Source organism: Bos taurus, chromosome 4 (genome assembly GCF_002263795.3).
Source record: "Bos taurus isolate L1 Dominette 01449 registration number 42190680 breed Hereford chromosome 4, ARS-UCD2.0, whole genome shotgun sequence".
NCBI classification, from domain to species: Eukaryota; Metazoa; Chordata; class Mammalia; order Artiodactyla; family Bovidae; genus Bos; species Bos taurus.
Genome location: NC_037331.1, coordinates 10,000,088 through 10,027,118, shown reverse-complemented (window position 1 = coordinate 10,027,118; position 27,031 = coordinate 10,000,088). Strand labels below are relative to the sequence as shown.

The 27,031-nt window shown below is 42.6% G+C and overlaps 1 protein-coding gene and 1 long non-coding RNA gene across 8 annotated transcripts in view; one reads left to right on the top strand and one right to left on the bottom strand.

The window, feature by feature from the left end:
* The window catches only part of CDK6 (cyclin dependent kinase 6), a 260,451-nt gene that overhangs the window by 162,856 nt on the left and 70,564 nt on the right, over positions 1-27,031 (top strand). For all 6 annotated transcript variants that reach the window (XM_005205136.5, XM_005205138.5, XM_005205137.5 and 3 more), the window contains 1 exon segment: positions 17,369-17,478. In XM_005205136.5, the coding sequence (XP_005205193.1) occupies positions 17,369-17,478 (110 nt within the window).
* On the bottom strand, positions 14,228-17,369 carry LOC132345167 (uncharacterized). Of its 2 annotated transcripts, none has more exons than XR_009494324.1 (2): positions 16,540-17,369; positions 14,228-15,313 (listed from the first exon to the last, which is right to left on the bottom strand). It is a non-coding gene; the product is annotated as an uncharacterized lncRNA (long non-coding RNA). The 2 variants fall into 2 exon arrangements; XR_009494323.1 differs by having other exon boundaries at positions 16,657-16,742.

The following is a 27,031-nucleotide window of genomic DNA, read 5'->3' as shown; positions in this document are numbered from 1 at the left end:
GCCAGGCTTTGGAGATCCAAAGGTAATTAAGGTCTAATGCTGCCAGTGAGTCTTGTTGGGATGATGGAGATGCAAACAGTTTCTTGTGGTCATATCACACCTCAGCCGGGGCTGTAAGAGGTGTGGGATATAGAGCTAGTAGCCTCTCAGAATGTTCTGGAAGGCTTTACCAAAGGCATCTTTTTTTTTTTTTAATGAAATTAACTTTATTATAGAAATTATTCTGAGGCTTTCTGGGGAAGACAAATACATTTCAACATAAAACAAATTGAATTATATCAAAGACACTCTACCTTTTAGCTATCAACTTTGTTTCTTCCTTGAGTTTATATCTTACCCTCTTTTTTTGCACAGAAACTTCACCCATTAACAACCTTTGGAAAACCAGCATATATTTCTTTTTTTAATTCATGTATTTTTACTTGGGGGATAATTGCGTTACAGTACTGTGTTATAGTTTCTGCTGTACATCAATGTGAATCAGCCATAGGTATACATCTGCCCCCTCCCTCTTGAACCTCCCTCCCATCTCCCACGCCATCCCACCCATGTAGGTTGTCACAGAGGCTGATTTGAGCTCCCTGAGTCATACAGCAAATTCCCACCGGCTGTCCATTTCACACGTGATACAGTGTGTATCTCCAGGCTGCTCTCTCAGTCTGTCCCACCCTCTCCCTCCTCCTCTGTGTCCACGAGTCTCCTCTGTGTCTGCATCTCCATTGCTGCCCTTCCAGCAGGTCCATCAGAACCATCTTTCTAGAGTCCATATATACAGCATATTCATCTTACATAAATCTAGTATATGTTGTTCCAGCTTTAAGTAGATGCCAAGGGATGACACCGACTTGGAACATCAGCCCGTAAACTATAAACCGAAATGTAGAAGTAATTGATACATCTCAATAAAACTCTGAAATTTATGGCCCTGCTTTTCTTTTTGCCGTATATCAGGGTCCTCAATATATTAAGCGGCTAAAATGGTGCTTTAAGACTACCTTTCAATGGCTAAAGAATAATTAAAGTTTTTATGTAATCTGCATGTTTCCTTAGATATCACTGTTATCACTTCTTAGGCCATTTATCAAAGCCCTGACAGTTTCAAGGATAAAAGAAGCTTACCTGCCACAGATTTCTAGAAAGCAGCAACATTCTTTGAAATGTTTATAAATGGAAAAGTCATCTTTCTTTGAATTAGCTCTGAGGTAAAAGCCAAGTTATACCCAGACTGGAGAGTTACTTTTCCTTTCAAGTCGTCTTTGCATGCAGCAACCACACTGCCCCGAACACATGTGCAGCCTGAGCTCCTGAGCATAGGTGAGAAGCCTTCCGCTGGTTTTTATGTTCACATATGTCTCTCTCTCCTGATGGCGGATGTACCTAGAAATACTGGTGAGTCCTTGGTATTAGTGTGGTTTCTCCTAGAAACTGAGACAATTTTAAGAGAAGCCTTGCAGCTCATCAAGAGCAAATAAATTCTGTATTTTATAAGTATTTAAAGAGCAGAACTGTCCTCCCTTTTGGTAATCCTTTCCTTCCCCTCCTCGCAGAGAAGATACAAAGATACTAAAAATTCTTTAAGCATAGGAAAGAAAGGGAAAATAGAGGGCACATGTTACCCATCCGTCTTTGCTCTTTTTTAATAATTTGGAAATCAGACCATAAAATCCAGAACAATGTTATGTCCATACAGTTACACTGAACCTTCAAATCTGAAAATATTGTATGCCCAGGGATGTGAATGAAACAGTGGGTGGTAGTATCCAGGCTGTCCAAACTGTATTTTCCATTCTCTGGTTTCCACAGCCCTAGCGCTCTGTGCATTTCGCTGTGTTATCAAGTTAAGAAGGCACCCTGTTAGCTGTGTCAGCATAAATGGATGAGGGTGAGTCTGCCACAGAGTCTAGCTTGGGGAACTGGTTAGATGGGGGTTTCATTTGCAGAGACAGGGAATGCAGAAGGAGAACAAGTTTCAGGGGAAGGTCTTTTGCTGTGGTCCCCAGAGAAGGAGTGTTCTGGGAGGACATAGCGAACTTGTCTTTGGTGATCACACCACACCAGAGCATTGTGGGTAGGGACACCTTCCCGACCCTCCATCCACGATCCTGAACCCCCAACTGTGAAATCCTTTGGGACAGCATTTCCCTGGGTAGGGGGAGGGACAGGAGGATGGGAAACATTTCTTTTGTTCTTGGGATATCATGAACCTGGGGAGGGGGGTCCATGATGGGGGGATGCCTTTTGTTCTAGTCAGCTTTCCTGTTAACTCACATTGTTATGGAGATGATTGTTTGGGGAGGGGGTGTTTTGTTTTGCTTTTGTGCTTATTGCTTTTGTTTCTGGCTGTCCAGCGTGGCTTACGGGATCTTAGTTCCCTGACCAGGGATGAAGTTGGCCCATGGCAGTAGAAGGCACCATGTCCTAACCACTGGACCACCCAGGAATTCCCAGAAATGATTGTTTTACAAATACAGACATTTATAGTCATAATAAGGCATAAGACCAAAAAGCCAACAAAGAAAGGTCTCTACACTGAGGAGAGTCAACCTGAATCAGATAAACCTTGTTTCAAATCTTGCTTGTACCATTTACTAGTTGATTGGGTCTTGGACAAGTTGCTTAATTTCTGAAGTCTCAGCTTCCTTATCTTTAGAGATAGAGTCATGGATACTGACTTCATACCACTAACCTGCAGATGCTCCACGCAGACAGGTGAGGTCCATCTGGCACAGGACTTTACATCTTCTGTGCTCTGCAAATGTTTTCGTTCCCTCCTTCCCTAACCTGCTTCTTTACCCCCCAGATGGGATACAAGTGAAAGCTTTTAGGAGAAGAGATCACAAAATAACACAAGATCCCACAATAATCCATCTGCTGTTCAACAGTTCTTCTTGTCAGAGCATACTTCCTTCCTTCTAACCAGAATTCCTAATGGTGCACTCTAAGTCCTCTGCACTGTGGCCTTCTCCTTTTTTGTTTGCAGTTTTAATCTTGCTAAACGAACGGCATGAAACATCCTAATCTCTGGGAGCATGTTTTCTTTAGTTCTTGCCTTTAATAGCGAAAGCACATTAGTGGGAACTCTGGAGTCCTCTGGAGACCTTACGTTTATTGCCGGTTGCCCCGACTAGTTAGCTAGCATGCATCTCTGTGAACCTTCTAGATGAAGGTGTGTGCTTACGAACTTCGGGGAGAGTGGTTTTTTCAGAATGGGCTGTACCTTGATAGTTCCTTCCAGCTCAGAAACTCCACACCCTTCCCATTTAAGGAAAGGAGAGCCCACAGATTTTAAGATGTTGAAGAATGTTTGAGCCTAAACTTAGGTCCTCAAACTGTGCATCCATTTCCGCCACTTGCACTGACCAAATAACCTACAAGTGTTCACGTGATAGTTTTACATGCAGCCCGTATTAAGGATGAACATAGTCACCAAGGAGGAAGAGGCGTGGACTTAAAGAGACATGCAGCTGTTTTCATCATAAAAAGTCAGTTTGTAAATTTACTTCCAGGTCTGAGTGGTGATGAGGCTTCCCAAAGCATATAGATTTTCTTAAGTGTTAAAACAACCTTTAAAAGGAAACGATGAGCTCTACAGCCTGCCATATCCTGTGTGCAGAATAATTTTCGTTTCTACTTATCTGTGAAGGTTGAAGGAATGTCTACAAATATTTGCTTGGTTTCTATGGTGAAGGCAGAGAGAGATCAAGTGTGTGATTGTTCAGTGTCAAAATCAAAACTACACTATACTGTACTTCTAAAAAGAGAGTGCGTTTGTTGCTTGAAACATAATAAGACATTTAGCGAGTAGTAACTATTTTAAGTTTCACAAGTTCAGGATGAAATTTAAACAATACGGCCTGAAGGAAAACATGGGCCCTTCAGGCATGTTAAAACTTCATTTTCCAAAAATAAAATGGTCCTCACACTTTATTAAAAAGTCATCTGTTGATTAGAGATAATGTTGGTGGACTCTAAGGATGCCTTGTTGTGGGCATGGGGACATGACCACAGTCTGTAAAATTCTTTTTTTTTTTTTTAATAAGTTTATTTATTTATTTTTGACTGTGCTGGGTCTTTGCTTTATGCAGGCTTTCTCTGGTTGTGGCAGGCAGGGCCACTCTCTGGCTGTGGTGCTCGGCGTCTCTTACTGCAGAGCACGGGCTCCTCTAGGGTGCTCGGGCTTCAGTAGCTGCAGCTTGTAGACTCAGCAGTTGCTGTTTGTGGGCTCTGGAGCACAGGCTCAACAGTTGCGGCCCACGGGCTAAGTTGCTTCTCCGCATGTGGGATCTCCCCGGATCAGGGATCAAACCTGCGTCTCCTGCATTGGCAGGAGGATTGTTTGCTAGTGAGCCACCAGGAAAGCCCTATAAATTTCTACTATATTAGAAAGCCCTTCGTCTGCCCTAGGTATCCCTACTAACCCTGGAACCCTGCATTCATTCTGCTGTCTTCTGGCTACCCTTGCATTTTTGAAACATACATTTTTTTTTGGGTACTTCCTTAGGTTTTTAGTTTATTATTCTTTATGCTTTAAATATACAGTACATACTATTTTTCATATTTGAAAAGTCAAATAGGAAAAAAACATTTTTTCCCAAAAAAAATGAGTGAATGAAAGAAAGAGAGTAGTTGTCTTAGCATTCCTGTTGGTGTGGGGGTAGGTTGAAGGGGGAAATACATTTAAATCAGAAGCACCAGACAAGTGGAACATACATTTAAAAAAAAAAAAACCTCACATGCACAATGCTTTGTCAGGTCCTGAGGATGAAAAGTCCACTTAGGAACAGCCTCTACCCTCAGATGGTAAAGAATTCGCCTGCAGTATGGGAGACCTGGGTTCGATCCCTGGGTTGGGAAGATCCCCTGGAGGAGGGTATGGCCACCCACTCCTGTATTCTTGCCTGGAGAATCCGCACGGACAGAGAAGCCTGGTCGGCTACAGTCCATGGGGTCGCAGAGTCTGACATGACTGAGTGACTAAACACAGCACAGGCAGTGAGTACACGGTGAATGGAATACAGTGTGATAAGCGCTGCATTTCCATGTAACTGGGCAGGATCAGGCAGGGCAAGACTCACAGGAATTAAGAGTGGAGTCATGAGAGAGAGAACTTTCCAGAGAAAGGATTTCAATCTATGAGAAGGCCACGAGGCACGCATGACATAGCACGTATGTTTGTACAACCATAAAGCCTCTGAACGGGTGGAGGACGCTTTCCCATGAAGGAGGAGCAGGCGATAAAGCCAGAGAGAGGGTGGGAGCCAGATCATGAGTTGAACTTGAACTTGACCCTGAAAGCTCTCAAGAACGGTGGAAGGATTTTAAGGAGGAATGGAGTGAGCACAGCTGTAGATACAGAAGAAGAGCCAGAGTGGGAGAAAATCTAGTGAAAGAAGACCCCTGAGGAAGCTGCTGTGACCTGTAGCAGTTAATGGGGGGACTGTCAGGGTCTGGTGACTTGATTGAGAATGGGGTTGTGTGGGAAGGAACCTGCGCGGCTGGTGACTTGACTTGCAGAGAGAGGGAATCTAAGAGGAAAGACTGTGTGCATTTTGGAATTCAAGTACCTATGGGAGTACCAGGGCTTCCCAGGTGGTGCTAGGGGTAAAGAACCCACCTGCCAATGCAGGAGACTTAAGAGAGGCGGGTTTGATCCCTGGGTTGCGAAGATCCCCTGGAGCGGGCCACAGCAACCCACTCCAGTATTCTTGCCTGGAGAATCCCACGGACAGAGGAGCTTGGCAAGCTACAGTCCATGGAGTCGCAAAGAGTTGGACACGGCTGAAGTGACTTAACATGGGAGCACCAAGTGGTGATGTCCAGGAGACAGCTGGACGTGCACATCAGAATTCTGGATACCATGTGGACTTGAGGGTCATCCATTATGATGCTTCCCAGGAGTTGTGCAGCACATTAGGAAAGCAGTTGCTCAAGAATATCCTTGTTGTTGCTCAGTCGTGTCTGACTGTGATCCCGTGGACTGCAGCACGCCAAGTTTCCCTGTCCAGAAAACAATTGTTTAAGGGACTGATTGGGAAAGAGGTGGCCAAGGGGTTACTGGAAAGTCCCTGGGACCCCACCCCAAGTTCTCCTTCAGCCAGCTAATTTGACTTGCTGCTCTTCTGGTTGTGACCCACCCTGTCTAGGATAACAGGGTAGCTCTCCTAGAGTGCACACTCAATGATAAACTGAAGTTCACTTGCACCTTTAAAGACTAGATGTCTAGAATAATACCTTTATAAAGTAAATTTGCTTAGACATGAGCAAAATGGGAGAAAGGCGTAAGGCTTAGAAAGAGATGGTCAGTGCCCAGGAAATGGCACCCTACTCCAGTACTCTAGTCTAGAAAATCCCATGGACGGAGGAGCATGGTAGGGTACAGACTATGGGGTCGTAAAGAGTCGGACACGACTGAGCAACTTCACTTTCACTGATATCATGAAAGGTCAGAGCCCGGATCCTTGAACTCCCCTTCATTCATCCTTCAGTGGGTCACTGTCCCCCTCGGACACAGGACACAGGTCTCTATCTACAGAGTGCCTCTTCTCCAAAGATTCCCTTCACCTTGGGCTCAGCTCTTTGCCCTGTGCCATTGTGCTTTGAGTTTTCTGACACATTCTCAGAATCAAATGAGGTTCAGCCCGCCTCCCTCCACAGATACAGTTCCTTTTTTAAAAATACACGGTTAGTGGGGCTTCCCCGTGGTTACGACTGCATGTATCTGATGCAGGGGGGCGGGGGGGATGGAATGCAGGTTTGATCCCTGATCAGGTAACTAAGATCCCACATGCTGCATGATGCAGCCAAAAAAATTTTTTTTAATTTAATAAATAAATAAAAATGCAGAATTACTCAGAGGTCCTCAGTTATTTTAGACATTGTTGGCCCTGTATTCTCCAGGGTAGAGGACTGCCTCTCTCTACCATCAGCGCTGACCCCAGGAGTTAGTTGCCTGTGGTTCTTTCATGTGTCCAGTCATCAGATAGTAAGTGAGCACCTTCCATGCATTGACACTCTGTGTACACTGTGGCCGATGAATGGAATGACTCTAATGGAAAATAGGAGCTATGACGGTGCAATGCAAACTCAGGGGAGAGCAACCACCCCCAGCTAAGAGATCAGGAAAGGCTTCCTGGAGCAAGTGATCTGTGAACATTCAGACCAGCAGAGACTCAAGGAAAGAATATGCCACAGAGAGAACCACAGAAGCAGTGACCAGGTAGTTGGAAGCCAGTACATCTACACGGGAGCCAGAGGTGGTCCCCACTGGCTGGTCCCCAGTGATTCTGGACAGCTGGGGTTCTGGAAGGATAGGCAGCCTTCCTGCGGGTAGCAGATGCACAGCAGAGGCCATGATTGTCGTTGGCTCAACTCCCAAAATCTGAAGACATTTTTGTGTAGACTTCAGCCATTTTTTTGTCATACGCCAGAACATCTTTTTCTGGCCCTTAGGTTATAAATGTGTCTAGTTGAGATGATTCTGTTATTATTATTTGTTGAAAGTACTTTGTATGTTAACTTTTATTGGCATTGTCCTCTTTTAATGCTTTCCATTTAATTGGCCTTATAATGACAAGACTGGGCCAGAAAGAATTAAAATTCTGATGGTTTATAGTCTCTTAATTGTATGATTTTAAAGAACTGAATTTTGAGACCCTTTGGAAAAGTCAGTGAAATTACCACTCATTTTGATGTTCACTTTGCAAAAGCATGGATGTCTTCTGGAGGGAAGAAACAGACATACTAGAGAGTTTTATGGGCTTCTCTGGAGACTCAGTGGTAAAGAATGCACCTGCCAGTGCAGGAGACATTGGTTCAGTCCCTTTGTTGGGAAAATTCCCTGGAGAAGGGTATGGCAGCCCACTTCAGTATTCTTGCTTGGAGAATTCCATGGACAGAGGAGCCTGATGGGCTGCAGTCCATGGGGTCACAAAGAGTCGGACCCGACTTAGCGACTAAACAACAACTTCACAACAGAAGGTTTTATACTGGTGTGAAGAAAATAAACGGCTTAGAGAACAACTTAGAAAGCCTTCACTTGGACAGTATAAAAATCCTGAGTTATTCTAAGAATTTTATCCTTATTTCTCAGATATCGCTACAGAAGTTTACATTTGAGACTTACTGAAATTGGCCCCAGAAGAATCACCACACTGTTCCCCCTGACAAGTACTTACTAAAGCAAAGAGCAGGCAAGGATGTATTGGTTCTATACAGTATATGGATTTTTTAAGTCATTACCATTGCTACATCATTTAAGACCTCTTAGAATGCTAACAGAGGTCCCTGTACAAGTCATCCAGTCTAAATGTCCTCTATGACGGATAAGAAAGCTGAGAAAAAGTCAGCACCCACCGTAGTTTCTTCATCAGCAAACTGGATGCATTAGTCAGGTTCCAGCAGGAAATAGATGGCAGACTCAAAATAAGACAATTCAAGGAAGGTTTGTTTACAGAGAGAAGATTGACAAAGAAGTGGGTTTAGGGGAAGCCCAGTGGATGGTATGAACGTGAGTCTCACTTGCATCAAGCTGTTACCATTCATTCCCAGGCTTGAAGGGTGATGGGGAGCAGTTAACTGGAGTTGGGTGGAGTGGGCTGCCTGGGAAGGACATTGACTTTGTGGTGACAGCCCTGCCAGCTCTGCACCACCTTGCTGGGAGGAAATCAAGGGGTTAAAAACTCAGCTTCACTGTTCTCCTTCTCTCTGAACTCCTGCCTTGGCTTCCCATTGGCCAAACCCAATAAGAGGCTGAAGGCAAATGGTCGACACAAGTCCACCTCCCAAGAATGGGGCCCCTGTGCAGAGAGGCAAAGGGAAGCTGGCCCAGCACGATGTACTTACCGTGCTTCAGTGCTCTTTAAGCACGTAGCCATAGATTAAGGATGACTCAGAGAATATCTGCTAAGGTTTTCGGGATCTTGGTGAAAGGGTACATGAATTAAAGACTGCAAAATCTAATATTAAGTAAGAATGCTTTACTCTGACATGTATTTTGAGTCAGAGTTGGCCTTGGCTCTACTTTATCTTATACTGTACTGAACTGTTTCACAAAATTGTGAATAGAGATCAAAGCAGTTTAAACAGATACATCCACTTGTGTAAATATCCTTGAACTCCCCTTGTCTTTGGCTCCCCCTCCTATTGCCAAATCCATCCAGCACCTCTAGAGGCTGTTAATACATGCAGTGATTGTAATAAACATCATATTTGCTTGGGTTCCAGCTGGCTGCAACCACCAAACTCTGTCCATAGTTCCTATTGTTATCTTTGCTTAGTAGACAACGTCATTGTTACCCTTAGAAGCCACCTTTGTCTTAGATTTCTAAATGTTGATCTTTATACATTGTACTGATTGTTTACACAGCATGTCTTTTAACTGACCATTATGTTTTGTTTTTAAGGGTATGTAGAATTATTAAACTGAGAGAATATGTGGGTAGAAATTAATTGATTATATTGTTGAAAGTTTTCTATGTTACTTCATGCATTAAAACCTTGAACAAAACGGATTTTTTTAATGTTTTGTTCATTCTTTATAAAACTTTCTATTAAAAATTAGTAAATCTGCTTTCCTGTGACTTAAACTGGTTTTAAGTGAGGCAGTCTTCCATCAGAAATTTTTAGAGGTACAGAACTGTAGTAGTTCCTTAGGAAACAGAATTTATACTTTAATGTCAGGGAAATTTGTTACAATTTGTTCTCAGAAGCTTGGAAGTTATGTATTTGAAATCCTATGAAATTACAGAAGTTGTCATCATTTCAGATATTTTAAAATTACAGTGACTTAAAGTGAGGATTGGGAGAAGGCACTGGCAACCCATGCCAGTACTCTTGCCTGGAAACTCCCATGGACAGAGGAGCCTGGTGGGCTGCAGTCCATGGGGTCGCTAGGAATCAGACACGACTGAGCGACTTCACTTTCACTTTTCACCTTCATGCACTGGAGAAGGAAATGGCAACCCACTCCAGTGTTCTTGCCTGGAGAATCCCAGGGACGGGGGAGCCTGGTGGGCTGCCGTCTATGGGGTTGCACAGAGTCGGACATGACTGACATGACTTAGCAGCAGCAGTGAGGATTGAAGGACTATGGGTCAGAAAATGGAATGGCCACATGTATTCGCAAATTAAAACTAGGGAAGCTTACTTGATACATGAGCTAATGTTACATAAATAGGGAATAATTGTTAGATTTATATCTATTGCAAAAGGCAGTCATTTATTATTTTAAATGTAAGTTCTGAATAACATCAGAGAAGGCGATGGCACCCCGCTCCGGTACTCTTGCCTGGAAAATCCCATGATGGAGGAGCCTGGTAGGCTGCAGTCCATGGGGTCGCGAAGAGTTGGACGTGACTGAGCAACTTTCCTTTCACTTTTCACTTTCATGCATTGGAGAAGGAAATGGCAACTCACTCCAGTGTTCTTGACTGGAGAAGCCCAGGGACGGGGGAGCCTGGTGGGCTGCCGTCTATGGAGTCACACAGAGTCGGACACAACTGAAGTGGCTTAGCAGTAGCTGGACAGCATTAGGGTTATTTTCCTGGAGAATCAACTAGAAATGTATAGTTCATACTTTTTGACATTCATGCATTTGAATTTTATAAGGATTAACCAAAAAGATAGCTCTTTAGATAAATGTTGATGGTTCAAAAAGACTATAAACATAAACCCAGTGAATGAATCTAATTCCTCTCACCTTGTTACAATGATTTAAACATAGCCCAATTAAAAATCTCTAAGACATAATAGAGAGTTTTTTAAATCTTAACTTTCACTGAAGTTATCAAATGGGAATTTGGTGAATACATTTGTACCATGCAGAGCACTGTTGTGGTTTCGAACCAAAAATGAAGCCTTTTTCTTTAACCTTTTTTTAGAGGAAATCACTTAACCCCAAAGGATAGCTGCATTTTTGAGATTTTTTTTTAAGTTCATGTTAAAATATTTCAAAGAACATTTAAAATCCTTTTCTTTCAGTTCTTTAATTGCAACCTGTATGTTTGCCTGCTGATGTGTGGGTGTTTGGAGTGCTGAAAGAAGGGGGCTGGGTTGGATGCTGAGGAGGAAGTATGGGGTTGAAATCAGTGCCCAGGAGAATCCCACGTGGCAGCTCCCTGACTCTGGCTAAATTACCCAGCCTCTCTGATTGTTGTCTCAGCTATAAAATGTGCTTACCAACAGCAGCTGACTGGCCTTGTGCTTCTGAGACTGCCATCCAGCCGCTCCTCTCTCTCCCACTTTCCGCCTCCCGCACTGCCACGTCTCCATGACAGCTGCCCTCTTAAAGCTAGGTGTCTGTGTATAGAATCCTGGCAGGCATTTTTGTATGCATAAGTGACTATTTACACCCACACATAATCTTTAATAAAAATGGAAAAAAATTTTGCGCTGCTTCAAGACTTACCTGTTCACTTAACAGTGTATCATGAATATCTTTTCATGTGAACAGGAATGGGCACGATGACAGCTAACTCATCTTTCTTGATGACTGAATAATATTCTCCTATTGGGAATTATTGTGGAGTAAACATCCTTGCAAATACCTCTTTGTATACTAGTGTGAGTATTTCTATAGGATAAATTCCCACAGATGGAACTCTGGTTCAGAGACATAGGTACTATTAATTTTATAGATACTGTCAGATTGTCCTTTAAAGAGGTTGTGCGAGTTTGCCATTTAAAACATACAGGGTTCCTTCCTTCCTTCCTTCCATACCATGGCCAGCTCTATAATAGTGGTATTCTGTCCTTTCTGCCCATCAGGCAAAAACGATGCTCTCTGATTGTATTACTTTATTGTATATTGTTGTATTATCTTATTGTGTTAGCCTTCCTTCCTCTCTCTCCTTGCTCCCTTTTCTTTCATTCTTTTTCCTTTCTTTCTTTTCTTTCTTTCAATGAGATTGAGTATCTTTTCTAGTTTTTTATTTTGAATTTTTTCATATTTTTTATCCATTTTTCTTTTGTATTGTCTTATTGATATAATTTGTTTTAGATGTTCTCTCCCAGGTTGTCATTCACCCTTTGCATTTATTTACAGTGTTTGCTGAAGAGGATTTCAGTTTTAAATAGCTGGATCTGTGAATCTTTTCATTTCAGGCTTCTAGATTACCCATCATGCTGAGAAAGGCCTCCACATCCCAAGATCCTCTTCTGTTTTCTTCTAATACATTTTTCTAGCTCTGTTTCTTTCTTCTTATACATGGTATAAAGTAGGGATCAAATTTATTTTTCTTCCAAATGAATGGCCAGTTGTCTTGCTTTCACCTATTGAAGTGTATTCTCTCTCTCTCTCTCTCTCTAAAATGAAACTCAGCCTATCAGAATATCTTATAAAATATCTTGTAAATATCACCTTATAAATATCTCATTCTCTTTCTGAACTTTATTCATTTTTTAATCTGTTAGCACCTACTGTTTTATTTGCTGTACCTGCTTCCCTAGTGGCTCAGACAGTAAAGAATCCACCTGTAATTCGGGAGACCTGGCTTCGATCCCTGGGTTGGGAAGATTCCCCTGGAGAAGGGACTGGAAACCCACGCCAGTATTCTGGCCTAGAGAATTCCATGGAGTGTATAGTCCATGGGGTTGCAAAGAGTCGGACCCAACTGAGCGACTTTCATTTCACTTCAGAGTGTATTTTGGTGACAAAGAACAAATCCCCCTCATCCTAATTTCTCAAACTGTTTTCAGCTCTTCTTAAGTGTTATTCCGCCAGAGGCACCTAACTATCAAAGTTAAGTTACTCCCCCACATCATTGGATTGTCTTACATTTTTGTGTTAAATGCAGGAACGATAATTATCTTTATGATATGGCTTTTTCCCATCTTAGTCATAGTCTGTCTCACCATTTATTTAGTTTTTATTTTATATTCTTCAATAACAGTGTGTCATTTTTTTAATACAGATCTTGCTTTTTTCAATTCCTCGGTGTTTCACATTTTTTTGTTACTGTGTGAATGCGGTCCTTTTCCATTATGTTTTGTAGCTGACTTAGAAGCACTTGTGTGTTTGTTTTGTGCTTTATGTCTACTGTCACCCAAATTTTTATTATCTGAATAATATTTTGTTGTAATTAATTTCACATATTAAAACATAAAGCCAGTGTGTATAAGGCAGAAACCCTTAGAAGGACAAGGAGATTCTGGGGGAAGGAAAGCACAGACTCAATTATCTTTCAGTTTGACACAGTATAGAAGAATATAAGTAAGGATCTGTGTGAGGCGAACTAATTAATAAAGAACTTTACACTTAAAAGAGAGTACTCTTCTTATATCCTATGAAACAAAAGCCAGTAAAATGCATAGTCATAAAGGGTAGACATTCCACAGGTTGCATTCTCTGGCTGTGATGTAATAGCACTAGCAATTAAATAATCCAGCAATTAAAAGTTAACCATAAATATCTGATAATATGGAAATTTTAAAACTCTTTTCTAAATAATTCTTCATGCTAGTTTATTCTTAAAGAGAAAATTAAAGATAAATTATGTATTATTTAAAGCTGAACAAAAATGAGGAAGGTTTATTTAATAATATATAACTAAATGTTCTATCATTAATCAAAAGTGAAAATAAATTATCCAAGTTTCAACTCAGAAATAAATTTTAGAAAGCAATTAGGAGGGAGGATTTAAAAAGATAAAAGTAGAAGTCAATAAATTAGAAAACAGTAAGGCCTCCCAAAATGAGAAGACATTTTGAAGTCAGTTTTTTAATAATGTAGCTAAACTGTCAATAACCCTGACTGATATAAAGAGGAAAAAAATTAGATTTCCTTTCTCAGAAAACCAAAAAAATAAATGAGATGAAAATAATTGCAAGAAATATTGTATAAATTTAAGCCAATATATTTTAAAATCTAGACTAAGGATTTTCATAGGGAAATTCCTTATCATTACCAAAATTGACTCAAAACAACATTGAGACCTGAACAGACTAATTACCAAGAAGAAAGTCATGAGACTGTTAAAAACATACTGCTTGGAAAGATCCAGATCCAGGTGGTTTTACAAGTGCGTCCTATCAAGGAACTGATTACTCGTATGCTGTTTATAATATTCCAGAATATAGAAAAGGATGGACAGTTTGCATATATCCCTAACAGCAAACATGAAAAATTACACACAAAACAGAAAACTGTAGATTAGTCTCATTCATCAGTGTAAGTTAGTGCCCTAAGTAAATAGTAGCAAATAGAATCCAAGTCAAATAAAAGAATAATAAACCATGACTAGGAATGATTTATTCCAAGAATAGAAGGGTGGTACAATATTGGGAAATCTATTAACCTAGCATTAATAGAATAAAAGAGAAGGCCAAATGGTTATTATTAATAGACTTTTTTTTTTTTTTGGCCTCCCAGCATGTGAGATCTTAGTTCTATGACCAGGGTTTGAACCTGCACCCCCTACATTGGAAGTGTGGCATCTTAACCACTGTACCACCAGGGAAGTTAGACATTTTTTAAAGCTTTTGATAAAAATGCATTACCCATTTTGTGTGGTAACTAAATTTTAAAAGGAAACAAAAGGAACTTCTTAAATGTATCAATATTTTTCTTATTATTTTAGCTGTCTAAACATTTATTTGATGATCATAATAAGTATCACTGGTTAAAGTACCAGAAGTGAAGATAGTTATACTAAAATGTTTTAGAATGGGTGATCAGTCAGAAATCACAGCCTCTTTAAACAGCATTAAATAATGCTGTATTCAGATTAAACTTTTCATCTCATGCGTTTGACTCTATTTCAAACTGAAGTGAGAAGATAAATCTGTAATCTCACAATATCTGTGTATATCTGTAAACCACTGGAGTTTAAGGTCCGTTTGCCCCTGCAACTTGGTTCACAGTGTGTTAGAGAAACAAGGAAGTGTTCCTCCAGCTAGAAATATTAGTAATACAGAAATAAATTACGTAACTAGACACTGGAGCCCAGAATCACTTTTCTTAACAAAAGTAGCAAGTACCTTCTCTTCGGGGATTGAATTTTTCCCACTTATCTTCTTATTATCACTTATCACTTATTATTAAGGAATGATTGCCTTAAAATCATCAATTTGGTATTTGTTGAAACACAGTTGCGACATGCTCAGTACTATGATGGGCAATTATAGACATAATGATGGGCGAAAGCAGATCCATGGCCCCAGTAATGACCCATATTATGAACTACATTATTTGCTAAGTCGCTTCAGTTGTGTCCCACTCTGCGAGAACTCCATTACAAGATATGATTTTTCGGTGGCAGTGGGTCCGGAAAGGTGATGATATCAAAGCTGAACTTTGTAGGAGAAGCAGAATTTCAACCTGTGGAGGAGAAAGTAGAGTTTGTCAGACTAGAACAGTGTCATCAAAAACCATGGAGGCAGGAGCTGGAAGATACGTTTGTATAAATGAGTGCTGCTCAAACCTGGCCAAGGGTTAGGGTTACCTAATGAAGTTTAACCAAAAGAAAAAAAAAAGGAGGAGGAAGAGAAAAAAAAAAAAAAAAAGAAGAACTGCAGGGCCCCCACCCATGGATATCTAAGTAAGTTAGGGGCAGGATAAGGCCCAGACACATGTGTTTTTCTAGACGCCCCAATCCTGGTGCACAGTCAGGGTTGAAAGCCAGTGATGTGGTCTCACGTGTGACTAGGCCATGTGTTTCATTATCAGTCAGAATCCTGTGAGTTGGTGGGACTCAAGTGGGCAGGTTTCTGCTCCATGTCATGCTGCCAGGAGCCACAGTCATCTGTTGGGGTGACTGGTCAGGCTGCAGTGTCCAAGATGGCTCACTCACATGGTCTTTCAGCCGAGAGCTCAGATGAGGCTGTCGGCTGGGACATTTCTGTGGGCTGCTCATTGCACAGCAGCTGGTTTCCAAAAGGAAGCATCTTCAGAGCAAACATTCAGAAAGGCTCAGGTAATCCTATAACCTAGCTTGCTGCTAAGTCACTTCAGTCGTGTCGGACTCTGTGCAACCCCAGAGATGGCAGCCCACCAGGCTCCCCCGTCCCTGGGATTCTCCAGGCAAGAACACTGGAGTGGGTTGCCATTTCCTCCTCCAATGCGTGAAAGTGAAAAGTGAAAGTGAAGTCGCTCAGTCGTGTCTGACTCTTCGCGACCCCGTGGACTGCAGCCTACCAGGCCGCTCCATCCATGGGATTTTCCAGGCAAGAGTACTGGGAGTGGGGTGCCACTGCCTTCTCTGAGCTTAGGTAGTCTCAGATGTCACTTCCACCATATTCTGTTGGTCAAGCAAGTCACTAAGGGCACCTCAGATAGAAGGGAAGGTGAATTAAACTCCAGTCTTTAATGAGAGGAGTGTGTATATAAGGAAAGAAGGCAATTGATGGCAACCATTTTTTTTTTCCCAAAAAATTTCTACTGCAGTCCTGATGCATTAAGTTCTATAGCATCAACGCAGATAAACAGAACTTCAGGAAATCTAGATAGACATCAGTGAAAGTGCAATTAGGTAAAACAGAGTAATGAGAGAAGGAATCTGAATAATGTAAAATGCTATGTAATAGATGCGGTATTGAATTCCTTACCTGACAAGAAAGTATGTATCTTCAATTCAGACATCCATAGAATTTCTGCTAAAAAGAAGCACTCAAACCCCCATTTGCTCTTATAAATCTAGAACCTGAGTGATATGATTTCCTCACCTTTCAGTGTTGCAGAAATAGTTGGTTGTGCTTGGTTTATCTGTTATCACACTGCTCGGTTTAAAGCAGGGCTCTTCCCACGCAGGAGTCCCTCCCTTTGGACGGCGTTCTCCACGCGGTGTAAGCGGTTGGGTTGCACGTTCTCCCTCAGGTTCTTCATGTTTTGTTTTCTGACAAGAGTGGCATTGAAGGGGGCTTTGTTTTGATTCCCCACAGTCTCGTGATAAGAGTAGTTTTGACTTGTCCTGGGTGCTCTGCAGGCTTCAGGGTCACCATCCAACAGCCCCTGGAGTCATCTTCTAATTTCCCCAAATGGCTGAACTGGGAATTGAGCTGAACACATTGCCATCACCTGTTTTCCACGTATTGTTTTTTTTTTTTAAGCCCCTTAAGAAAGAAACCATAGTTTTAAGGTAAGGATTTGTTCATTTGCTTGTTTTTTAAAGTCCTTGCTTTTGCTTTCTGAAATTCAGTTATTTTGCCATCCTAGTAAGACACCCAGAGTCTGAGGTGGGAACCCAGGTTGTGGGGATGATGTAATTTCCTGACCTGTGAGCCATGAGCCCACGTTACTTACTGCTCCAATCTCAGTGTCCCCGTAAGATTTTAGGAGCTCTTTCCACACCGAGTCTCGGCATGAAACCGCTCAGAATGAGGCGTGAAGCAGACGGCCGTCGCCCGCAGTAATGCTCGGATCCGCTTGTCCTTGCAGGTCGTCACGCTGTGGTACCGAGCTCCGGAAGTCCTGCTTCAGTCCAGCTACGCCACCCCTGTGGATCTCTGGAGCGTTGGCTGCATCTTTGCAGAGATGTTTCGTAGAAAGTAAGAAATACTTTTTGTTTCTCTCTGTCTCCCTTGGAAAGAAATGTTTGGGGTCTTGGATAATTTAAGTAGCAGTCTAGTATCTCTCTTTCAAGTGGGATCATGGTATCCACATCCATATGCCTCCGGCTCTCACTTCCAAGTCTGTCCAGAAACTGCCTTCGCAGTCCTTGCAGGGTCACTGGGTGTCGTTGTCGCTTCTGGCTCTTGGAAGCTCTGTTTGGAAAAGAACACTCCACTGTTCTTAACAATTTATTGTTTCTCTTGGTGATACTAAGACATGGTAAATGTGAAGCATGTTATGGAATTTTTTTTAGTGAGAAATATCCTCAAGGTGGCCTTTTCCACAGGAGGAAGACCAGGGATATTATGTATGTGGAAATTTTGATGATGGGTTGACAAAACAGAATATTTAGACAGAAAAGAAATAGACAGACATCTGAGCCATTTCAGAATACTTTAAATGCTGTCAATTGGAGGAGAGATTAGACAGACTCAGGCACTATAGAGGGTGGAACTAGAACCAGAGATATTAAAATTACAGAAATAAAGATTTTTGCTTAGAAGGTGAAACAAATCTAATGATTAGCGTTATCTGAAGAGCAGATCAGGGCTTGTTCTCACTGGCTATCGAAGAAGAGAACAGGCCGCTGCACACTGAGATGTTTACAGCGGTATTCCTAGAGTGGGTGGGTGGGCTCGACGGCCTCCAGGGCACCTTTGACTCTGAAAGTCTGCGGTTCCTGTGTGTGATTTTCATATCACAAGAAATAGCCAAAACAATATAATAAAGATCTGCCAGGAAAAGAACCCACACCTTGGTACTAAACTCAGCCTGGTTAAAATTAAACAGAGAGGCTAATCAGAATCTAATCTCTCTTTGTCTTCTGTTTTTATTTCCATGGGAAAATGTGAGTTTGGAAGCTGAGTATTCTCCCAAGTTGGACATGTTATATTCAAAATGTAACTCCACAATAGCTCACAAGAAAGAAATGCAGTCAGCCCTTGTTTGCTTGCTCATTTGTTTGTTTTAACCAAAGGAAATTTTGTTCCTGTAACAAATCTGGGGACCTGCTTCTAGACCTCAGTAGATTCATGCATAGCTCACAGAGGGGTATCAAAGTACACAGGTGTTTAAGGCAGGCCTATTGTGTGCCAGTCACAGGACCAAACCTCTTTTCATGCGTACCTTCTTATTTCTCACAATAAGAGATAGCTGAGATGCAGTGGTAAATTTATTTGTCTGACATCAAATAAAAAGAACGAGGGCTATTACTCCAAAGGAAGTCTTGTGAGTCTGGTGGTGTTTTTCTACCAAGGAGGGAAGGGGAAAAAAAGACCGCATTCAGCTGCAATGTTTGCTAAATAGGCTAAATAAGTGGCTCTGAAAGTGTGGTTCTTGGACCAGCAGCACTTGGGGGACCTTTTGGAAATGCAAATTCTTGGGCCTCACCCCAGACCCACTGGATCAGAAGCTCTTGGGCTGGGGTTCAACAGTCTGTGTTTTCACAAGCCCTCCAAGTGATCCTAACTCACCATCCAGGGTAGGAGCCACTGGAGTGGAGATTCATCAATGGTGGTGTGGTTTAGTCACTAAGTCACATCTGACTCTTTTGCAACTCCATCGACTGTAGCCCACCATGATTCCTCTATCTATGGGATTCTACTACACCCAGGGATCAAACCCACATCTCCTGCTTTGGCAGGCGGATACTGAGCCACCAGGGAAGTCTCACCAGGGGATAGCAATCTTTAAATGTACGACTACCAGACCTCTCTCTTGAAATTCTGACTTCTTATTGGGCTAGGGCCTGGCATTCTTGTCTTTAATTAAAAGTGCCTCATGTAGTTCTTTTCTTCAAACAAATGTGGAAAATATTGGGTTAAACACTTATGGTCAGAATCAGGAATAATTTACTGACAATATTGCAGTGTGGGAGTCAAGACAGTCATTTCAGTTCATCCCATGAACCATTTGGTGCCGATGAGAGATGGTTAGAGTTTGGAATTACTTTGACATCTAGTGCTGCGCTCGGTCGCTCAGTTGCGTCCAGCTCCCTGGCAACCCTATGAACTGTAGCCCGCCAGGCTCCTCTGTCCTTGCAATTTTCCAGGCAAAAATACTGGAGCGGGTAGCTATTTCCTACTCCAGAGGACCTTCTTGACCCAGAGGTCAAATCCATGTCTCTTGTACTGTCAGGCAGATTTTTTACCACCAGCGCCAGCCACCTGGGAAGCCCCGATGTGTCTAGCTAGAATTATCCTCAAATGTTAAGATTGGGTCCTTCTTTTGTTATGAGAGGAGGGGGATCAGTTATTTTTCAACAGTATAAAACTTGAATACCAGCCATAATTGATGATAAAATCAGTCTTTTTCTGGAAGATGTTAAAAGAAAGATGAAATTTAAGATATGTAGTGTTACATGTTCTCTAGTAAGGAATGTGTTATATTTTTAAGTGTAGATAGCCACCACTTATGGGACAATTGCTACCCACATTTTCATTTTACAGCCACTTTTCATTTTTACAGCCATATTTTCATTTTGCCACTGATGCGGTGGTATAGTTGGTAGTCTGGTTCCCAGACTAGCTTGCAGAGAATCCTGTAACAACCTGGAACATATACAAAACGTTATTTATGAAAATTTTCTGCTTAACAACAGTTTCTTCTATGGGAAAATCCATTCTGTGTTCAGTCCAGGAGACAGGAGTACCCATCTCTTCACCCAGCACTGGATCTGAGAAGGGACTCTGATGGAGGCATAAAGAGAGCCTCCTCTGACGTCAACAGCAACAGTCTGCTTCACAGTTCTGGGATAGCAAGCTGCTGGGTAGAGACCCCCTGGCTCTTCAGATGTGCACAGAAGAAAGTAGCCCCTCTCTAGGAGCCTTATACTGGGAGAGCAAACGGAGAAATAATTGCAGGCAGCAGGAAGCCATATCAGAATCCAGACCCATGTGCCTTTAAGGCTGAAGGACAATGAATCCATCTGGGCCTGCCATACACGCCCTTCCTGGGGCGGGTGCTCTGTCTCCTGGGTAGTTCCTGCCGGTTTGGATGCGACCTTGAAAACAGCCATGGCATCTGACCCCTCTTCCTGCTCGGTTCACGTTTTGGTATTTCCTGCGATAACACCCAGATATCTGAATGTGCAGGCTTCTCAGTCATGCCAGCTGAATTCTGGGGTCCAGCCACCAGCTTGACCTGCTTCCAGCTTGACTCCTGATTCAGTGCAGACCCACCTGTTTGTGGTGTCCAGCTGAGAGCACACAGGCCATGCCTTCTGGAAGCAGACTCTCATTGCCTTAGCTGACCCTACATCAGGGAATCCTGGCATGTGTCCCCTCCCTCTGGCTTCCTCCTTGTTGCTATGGCAGTAGTTCCCAAATTGTGTCATCTCTTTTAACACCTTCATCATTTTTGCCATACTCTTAAGATAACTATACTTAGTTTTTCTACTATCTTAAATTAATTAGTGTTATCTCGCTAAACCCACATTCTGAGGACTGTTAACTCAGTTTGTAGATGATGAACCACAGCCTTCTACAAGGAGTGTGAATAACTTGTCCGTGGACATACAGCTCTTCTATAGGAGAACCAAATTTGAACCCTAGTCTGTCTGACTCTCTAATCTTTGATTTTTCCACTCTGCCATGTTTCTGCCTTGGCTGTGGTTTTACCTGTGAGGCCACATTTTTTTCTGCATTAATTTATGCATGATTACAGTGTAGCAGCAATAATATTTTAAGGAGGTGAAGAAGCAAACCATGCATCTAATAGCTTTGACTTCTAGTCTCTCCTATAGTGGAAAGGCTGACCAGTTTTCTGAGAGGTGCCTGCCTTTTATTCTAGAATGGGATACCTAAGAAATATGAACTCAGTAAAAAGAAGCTTAGGGCAGATGGTTGACAAAGAGCGAGAGAGTTTGAATACCACCTGTCATTATTATATGAACTTAATAATTGCTACACTGACCTTCCGTGTGTGTGCATGCACTCAATCATGTCTGATTCTTTGGGACCTCATGGACTGTAACCTGCCAGGCTCCTCTGTCCATGGAATTCTCCAGGCAAGAATACTGGAGCTGGTTGCCATTTCCTTCTCCAGGGGATCTTCCCGACTCAGGGATTGAACTCGTGTCTCTTGCGTCTCCTGCAGTGGCAGGTGGGTTCTTTACCAGCTGAGCCATCAGGGAAGCCCCTGGATCTTTTTATCTTCCTCCTTTAACTCTTCATCAATGGGTGATCCGTCTTTACCCCACACTGAGTCATATTTTAAGACTAAAAAACATTGCTGCAAATTGGGTGAGTAGACAACTATTCAGCTTGAAGATTGGGATGAGATGGATAGAGGGATGGACCGAGGAATGATAGAGATTGATTTTTAACTTCATAGAAAGATAGATTCACAACTGTTAACTCTCCAGGTATCTGTCTGCTGCCCTGTGATCACAGTCTGAACTGTTTTCTGTGGTTTGAAGGTTATGGGGTTTTCCAAGTGATGGCAAAGTCATAAAAAGAAAACGCACATTAAAAAAAATAAAACGTGCTACTAATTCTTTGAATATGGAGATTGTGGTAAACAGATAGTAGTTCTTAGAAGTCCCAAGTTGCCAGCTAAAGTTGCCAGCTCTGTTGATCCCTAGCTAAAAAATGCCAGATGCCACCAAGAAGAACATAACAAATACAGTCCCTGTTAGAAAGAAACAAACAAGGCTTCATGATTTTACCCCGCCTCAGATGGTGGCCTCTCTCAGCTTGCCATAATTGATTTCTATGAATTGAACACCCAGTAGCTGAGAAACTAACAGTGAAACCGTCCTTTGTGGCTGAGCGGTCTGGGAGCAAACATCTTTAAAATGTCACTGAGTGCCCTGCCAACTGTCCTACTGGGTACTGTGTTGGCGTTCCCCATACTTGAGCACTTTACTCAGTGACGTCAGGGAAATGAGGTCCTTGACCAGAGGCTCTGAACACCAAGGTACCCAGGCAGGCCCCAGCCACTGAGAGGAGACCCATCACCCCAGCTTAGGTCAGAACATTTAAGTGGAAACCAGGGCACTCCCTGGACCCTAAGGTTTCTTGTCTCTTCTTGGATGTTTTCTTGGATCTCTTTTTTTCCTTCTTCAGAGAGGCCACCAGATGGGAAAAACTCCAAAGAAGCATTTACTTGAGTGAGGAAATACCCAAGGTGGTGGTACCCAGGAAAAGAACTGATCTTGTTAAACAGTGCACACAGGGGAGTTCTAAGTAAGAACAAGGAGTACTACTTTTCAATCGTAATCAGTGGTTTTTTTCTTACTCTTGATGTCCCTGATGCGGGGAACGATTGAGGGCAGGAGGAGAAGGGGGTGACAGAGGATGAGATGGTTGGATGGCATCACCGACTCGATGCACATGAGTTTGAGCAAGCTCCGGGAAATGGTGAAGGGCAAGGAAGCCTGGAGTGCTGCAGTACGTGAGATCGTGAAGAGTCGGACGTGGCTTATCGACTGAGCAACCACAGTATTACTTTAACAGGAATGTGTTTGTTTTCATGGTGTGTGCTGAGATGCCCCCATCAGGCCAGCCTTTCCCTGTCAGGGCACCCCAACAGCTGCCCAGCTTCCCACCCCTTGGGTCTGACTCCCTGGGTCTGCCTGCCAGCCTGTTTTCCTGTTTCTTGCCTATTTCCTGCCTCCTTCCAATACATTAATCTTTCCATTGTCGCCCTTTTTCCAAAACTTGTTAAAACTGGTGTAGGATCCTTGACCCTCGAGACCTTCTGAAGAAGAAGCCCCAACTGCATTCTGCCCATGTCACATCTTATTCTCCAAGATGTAAATGTATGTTCGTGAAGGGGGCCTACCCTGTGGCCCCAAAACGTGTCTTGAGGTTTTCCTCCTTAGAATCCTTTCAGTTCTTTTATCCTAGGTGGCCCCTTGCCCTCTCTAAATCTTCCAGAGCTAAACCTGGAAGATGTCTCTTCAGGGAGGAGAACCGCCCTCTCCCCAGAGACGCCCCCCCACCTCCCGCCCCCACATTCTGAGTGTATGGTGCCTAAAAAAAACAAACCCTCAATAATGAGACAAACACCCCAGTTCAAAATGGGCAAAAGATTTAAACATTCACATCACCAAAGAAGATACAAGGATATCAAATAGGCATACAAAAAGATGTCCTGTATCAGTGCATGCATGCTCACTCAGTCGGCTCTGTGTGACCCCCATGGACCGTAGCCCACCATGGAGCTGAGTGTCTTTATCTGTAAAATGGAGAGGCCGGGATAAGCTACTACATCCATGGCATTCTGACCTTCACAGAGGTATTCGTATCCTTCTACAGTCTAAGAGTGCCCAGCCCTTTTCGTTCCCCTACTCAGCTTTGTTCAGAGCAGTTTGATTTCATCTTTTTTATTTACTGGGCTTCTGGAATCTAAAAGGGTTTTACAACACGGGAGTAGATGTCGTCCAAGATTCACTCTAACTCTGATATTCTTTGCTTCGGGGCGAAATTGTGGCTTGGTCATTTCTAGAATTCTTAACACGTCATGCAGAGCTCACCCTTGCTGACAGGGGTTCTTATGACACATGCTTGTCGTGGTTCTGAGAACTCGACATACATTATACAATTTAATCCTCCCAGGCAGCTTGCCCCAGGATCCCACATCTGGTTGTTGCAGAGCTTGAACTCAGAGCTGTATGACCTGTGACAGGTACACTGAAGTGTAATGAGCTACACTGGGAAGCCGGGTGGGCATATAAATATATAGGGCAGCAGTTACAGATGTGCACAGCGGCGGGGGCAGGGGGTAGTGGTGTGTGCGTGTGTGTACATGCCTCCCTCTCTACGGTTCCTTTTTTCACACATTTAAATATATAGATAATTCACATGGAATGTCTATGAAAGTCTAAACCAGTTCTGTCCAATAGAAAAGAGAATGTGAACCATGTCATTTTAAGTTCTCTAGAAGTCACATTAAAAGTAAAAAGAAACAAGTAAAATTGATTTTTTAACACAATATATACAAAATGTAAACATGGAATAGGGCTTCCCTGGCTCAGATGTAAAGACTCTGCTTGCACTGCAGGAGACCCGGGTTCAGTCCCTGGGTTGGGAAGATCCCCTGAAGAAGGGCGTGGCGACCCACTCCAGTATTCTTGCCTAGAGAATTCCATGGACAGAGGAGCTTGGTGGGATCCTGTCCATGGGGTTACAAAGAGTCGGACATGACTGAGCAACTAACATACACACACATCCAAAATGTTATTATTTAAATGTGCAATAACTATAAGAATATGGATCATACTCTATTTCAACACTAAATTGTTAAACTGCAGTATATATTTTATGCTGACAGCACATCTCAGTTCAGACTAGCCACATTTCAAGGGCTCATAGACATAGGTACTGTGTTTTACATTGGTGTTCAGTTACTGGAGTGGGTAGCCGTTTCCTCCGCTAGGGGATCTTTCTGACCCAGACGTGAAACCCACGTCTGCTGCACTGGCAGATGGATTCTTTACCTGAGCCACAGGTTTAAACCATCAAATGAAAAGATAAAGAAGAAACAGACAGCTCACTGTTTGTTGGGAAGGGGTGAGAGAATGAGTTCGTGCCCTTCTGCTGCTGCTGCTAAGTCACTTCAGTCGTGTCCGACTCTGTGTGACCCCATAGACGGCAGCCCACCAGGCTCCCTCATCCCTGGGATTCTCCAGGCAAGAACGCTGGAGTGGGTTGCCATTTCCTCCTCCAGTGCAGGAAAGTGAAAAGTGAAAGGGAAGTCGCTCAGTCGTGTCCGACTCTTAGCGACCTCATGGACTACAGCCTTACCAGGCTTCGACATCCATGGGGTTTTCCAGGCAAGAGTACTGGAGTGGGGTGCCATTGCCTTCTCCGCCATGCCCTTCTACCCTAGGCTTATTGATTTCTCAGTCTTTTGTCTCCTACATTGCCATCTTCTCTAGTTTGGGTTGAGGCCCGAGAAGTTGGGATCCTTGTAAAACCAGCTGATGTTGATGCAGCGCCTGGCCTTTGTCCCTGAATCAGTGACACTTAAGGGGCAGCCTGTAAATACAGTGTTATCAGCCCTGGCTGATCAGTCTTCCCCACTGTGTCCTCTTCAAAAGCACGTGCACCTGGAGCCTCCGTCTCCACAGTCTCTGACTCTGCAGGCCATTTTCAGAAACAGGAATTGTGTGGGAAGGAACGACTTAGGGGATGCAGATGCCGGTTAGCTTTATTTAAAAAAAAAAAGTTTGAGAAATGAAAATGTCTTTCCTATTCTCCTATCCAAAATCCATTCCCAAAGACAATCCCTGGATATATTTCCAGATCTTTATTGCACATTCGAAAGTGTGTGTTTGCAAACATCTACATATGTATATGTATAGATAAATAGATAAACACATGCACACCTCTGTCAGTTTATCTCACAGAAATGGGCTTATGCTGTACATATGTTGCCTTATTCATTTTATTTTATCACAATATATTAGGTCAGTTCATAGAAATCAAACTCATTTTTAAACTGCTGAATCATTGTCAGCTCATTTATTTCATAATTTAATTTCCCATTGATGAGCATTTATGGATTGGTTGGCTGGTTGCATTTGGTCTTATTACAGACAGTATTGCAGTTAAATCCTGTGCTTATTTTGTGGAACATTTGCCCAAGTATTTCTGTATGGGTAAATTCCAGAAGCGAAATTATAGGGTCAAATAACATGCCTATTTAAAATTCTGCTAGCTAAACCAAATTGCTCTCCAGCAAGTAAACTCTGTTTTTACCTTAAGGTGGGAAATAGGATTGAGAGTCTCAAAAATGAAGAAAGATTGTCAAAAATAAAACAAGACAAGGACTCTTACGTAAGCCCTGGCTTCCTCCTGCTGCTTCTACGCCTTTTTAAAAATAATGTCAAGAGGAAAACCTGAGTGAATATGGTAATTATAAAAACTGCTGTTAAGTTGGTTTGAAGCCTGAGGGACCTCTTTCAACTGTAAAGTTGACTGCGGGTTTCCTTTTTATCAGTTGTGTAGTGATAGGGAAGAAATCAACCTCATTTTGTCAGTTAAAAAAAATTATCGTAAGATAAAGACCCAAGCAGCTTTTCAGACTAGTTTTTTCCAGTGCGCAGACAGCATATGAAGATCATTCTATAGAGTTCTGTAGTGTGGAAGCTTGGAGAGTAATGTATACCGAGTTTTGATCTTCCTTCCAGCCTGGATGTAGACGTGGGTACTCTTCTTCCTTAGTCGCCAGACCTCATGCATCTTTCCTTCAGATTTTGCCTTCTAGGGGACTTCCCTGGTAGCTCAGTTAGTAAAGAATCCACCTGCAACGCAGGAGACCCTGGTTCAATTTCTGGGTCAAGCAGATCCACTGGAGAAGGGATAGGCTACCCACTCCAGTATTCTTGGGCTTCCCTCGTGGCTCAGCTGCTCCTGTAATGCAGGAGACCTGGGCTCGATCCCTGGGTTGGAAGATCCCCTAGTGAAGGGAACAGCTACCCACTCCAGTATTCTGGCCTGGAGAATTCCATGGACTGTATAGTCCCCAAGGTCGCAAAGAGTC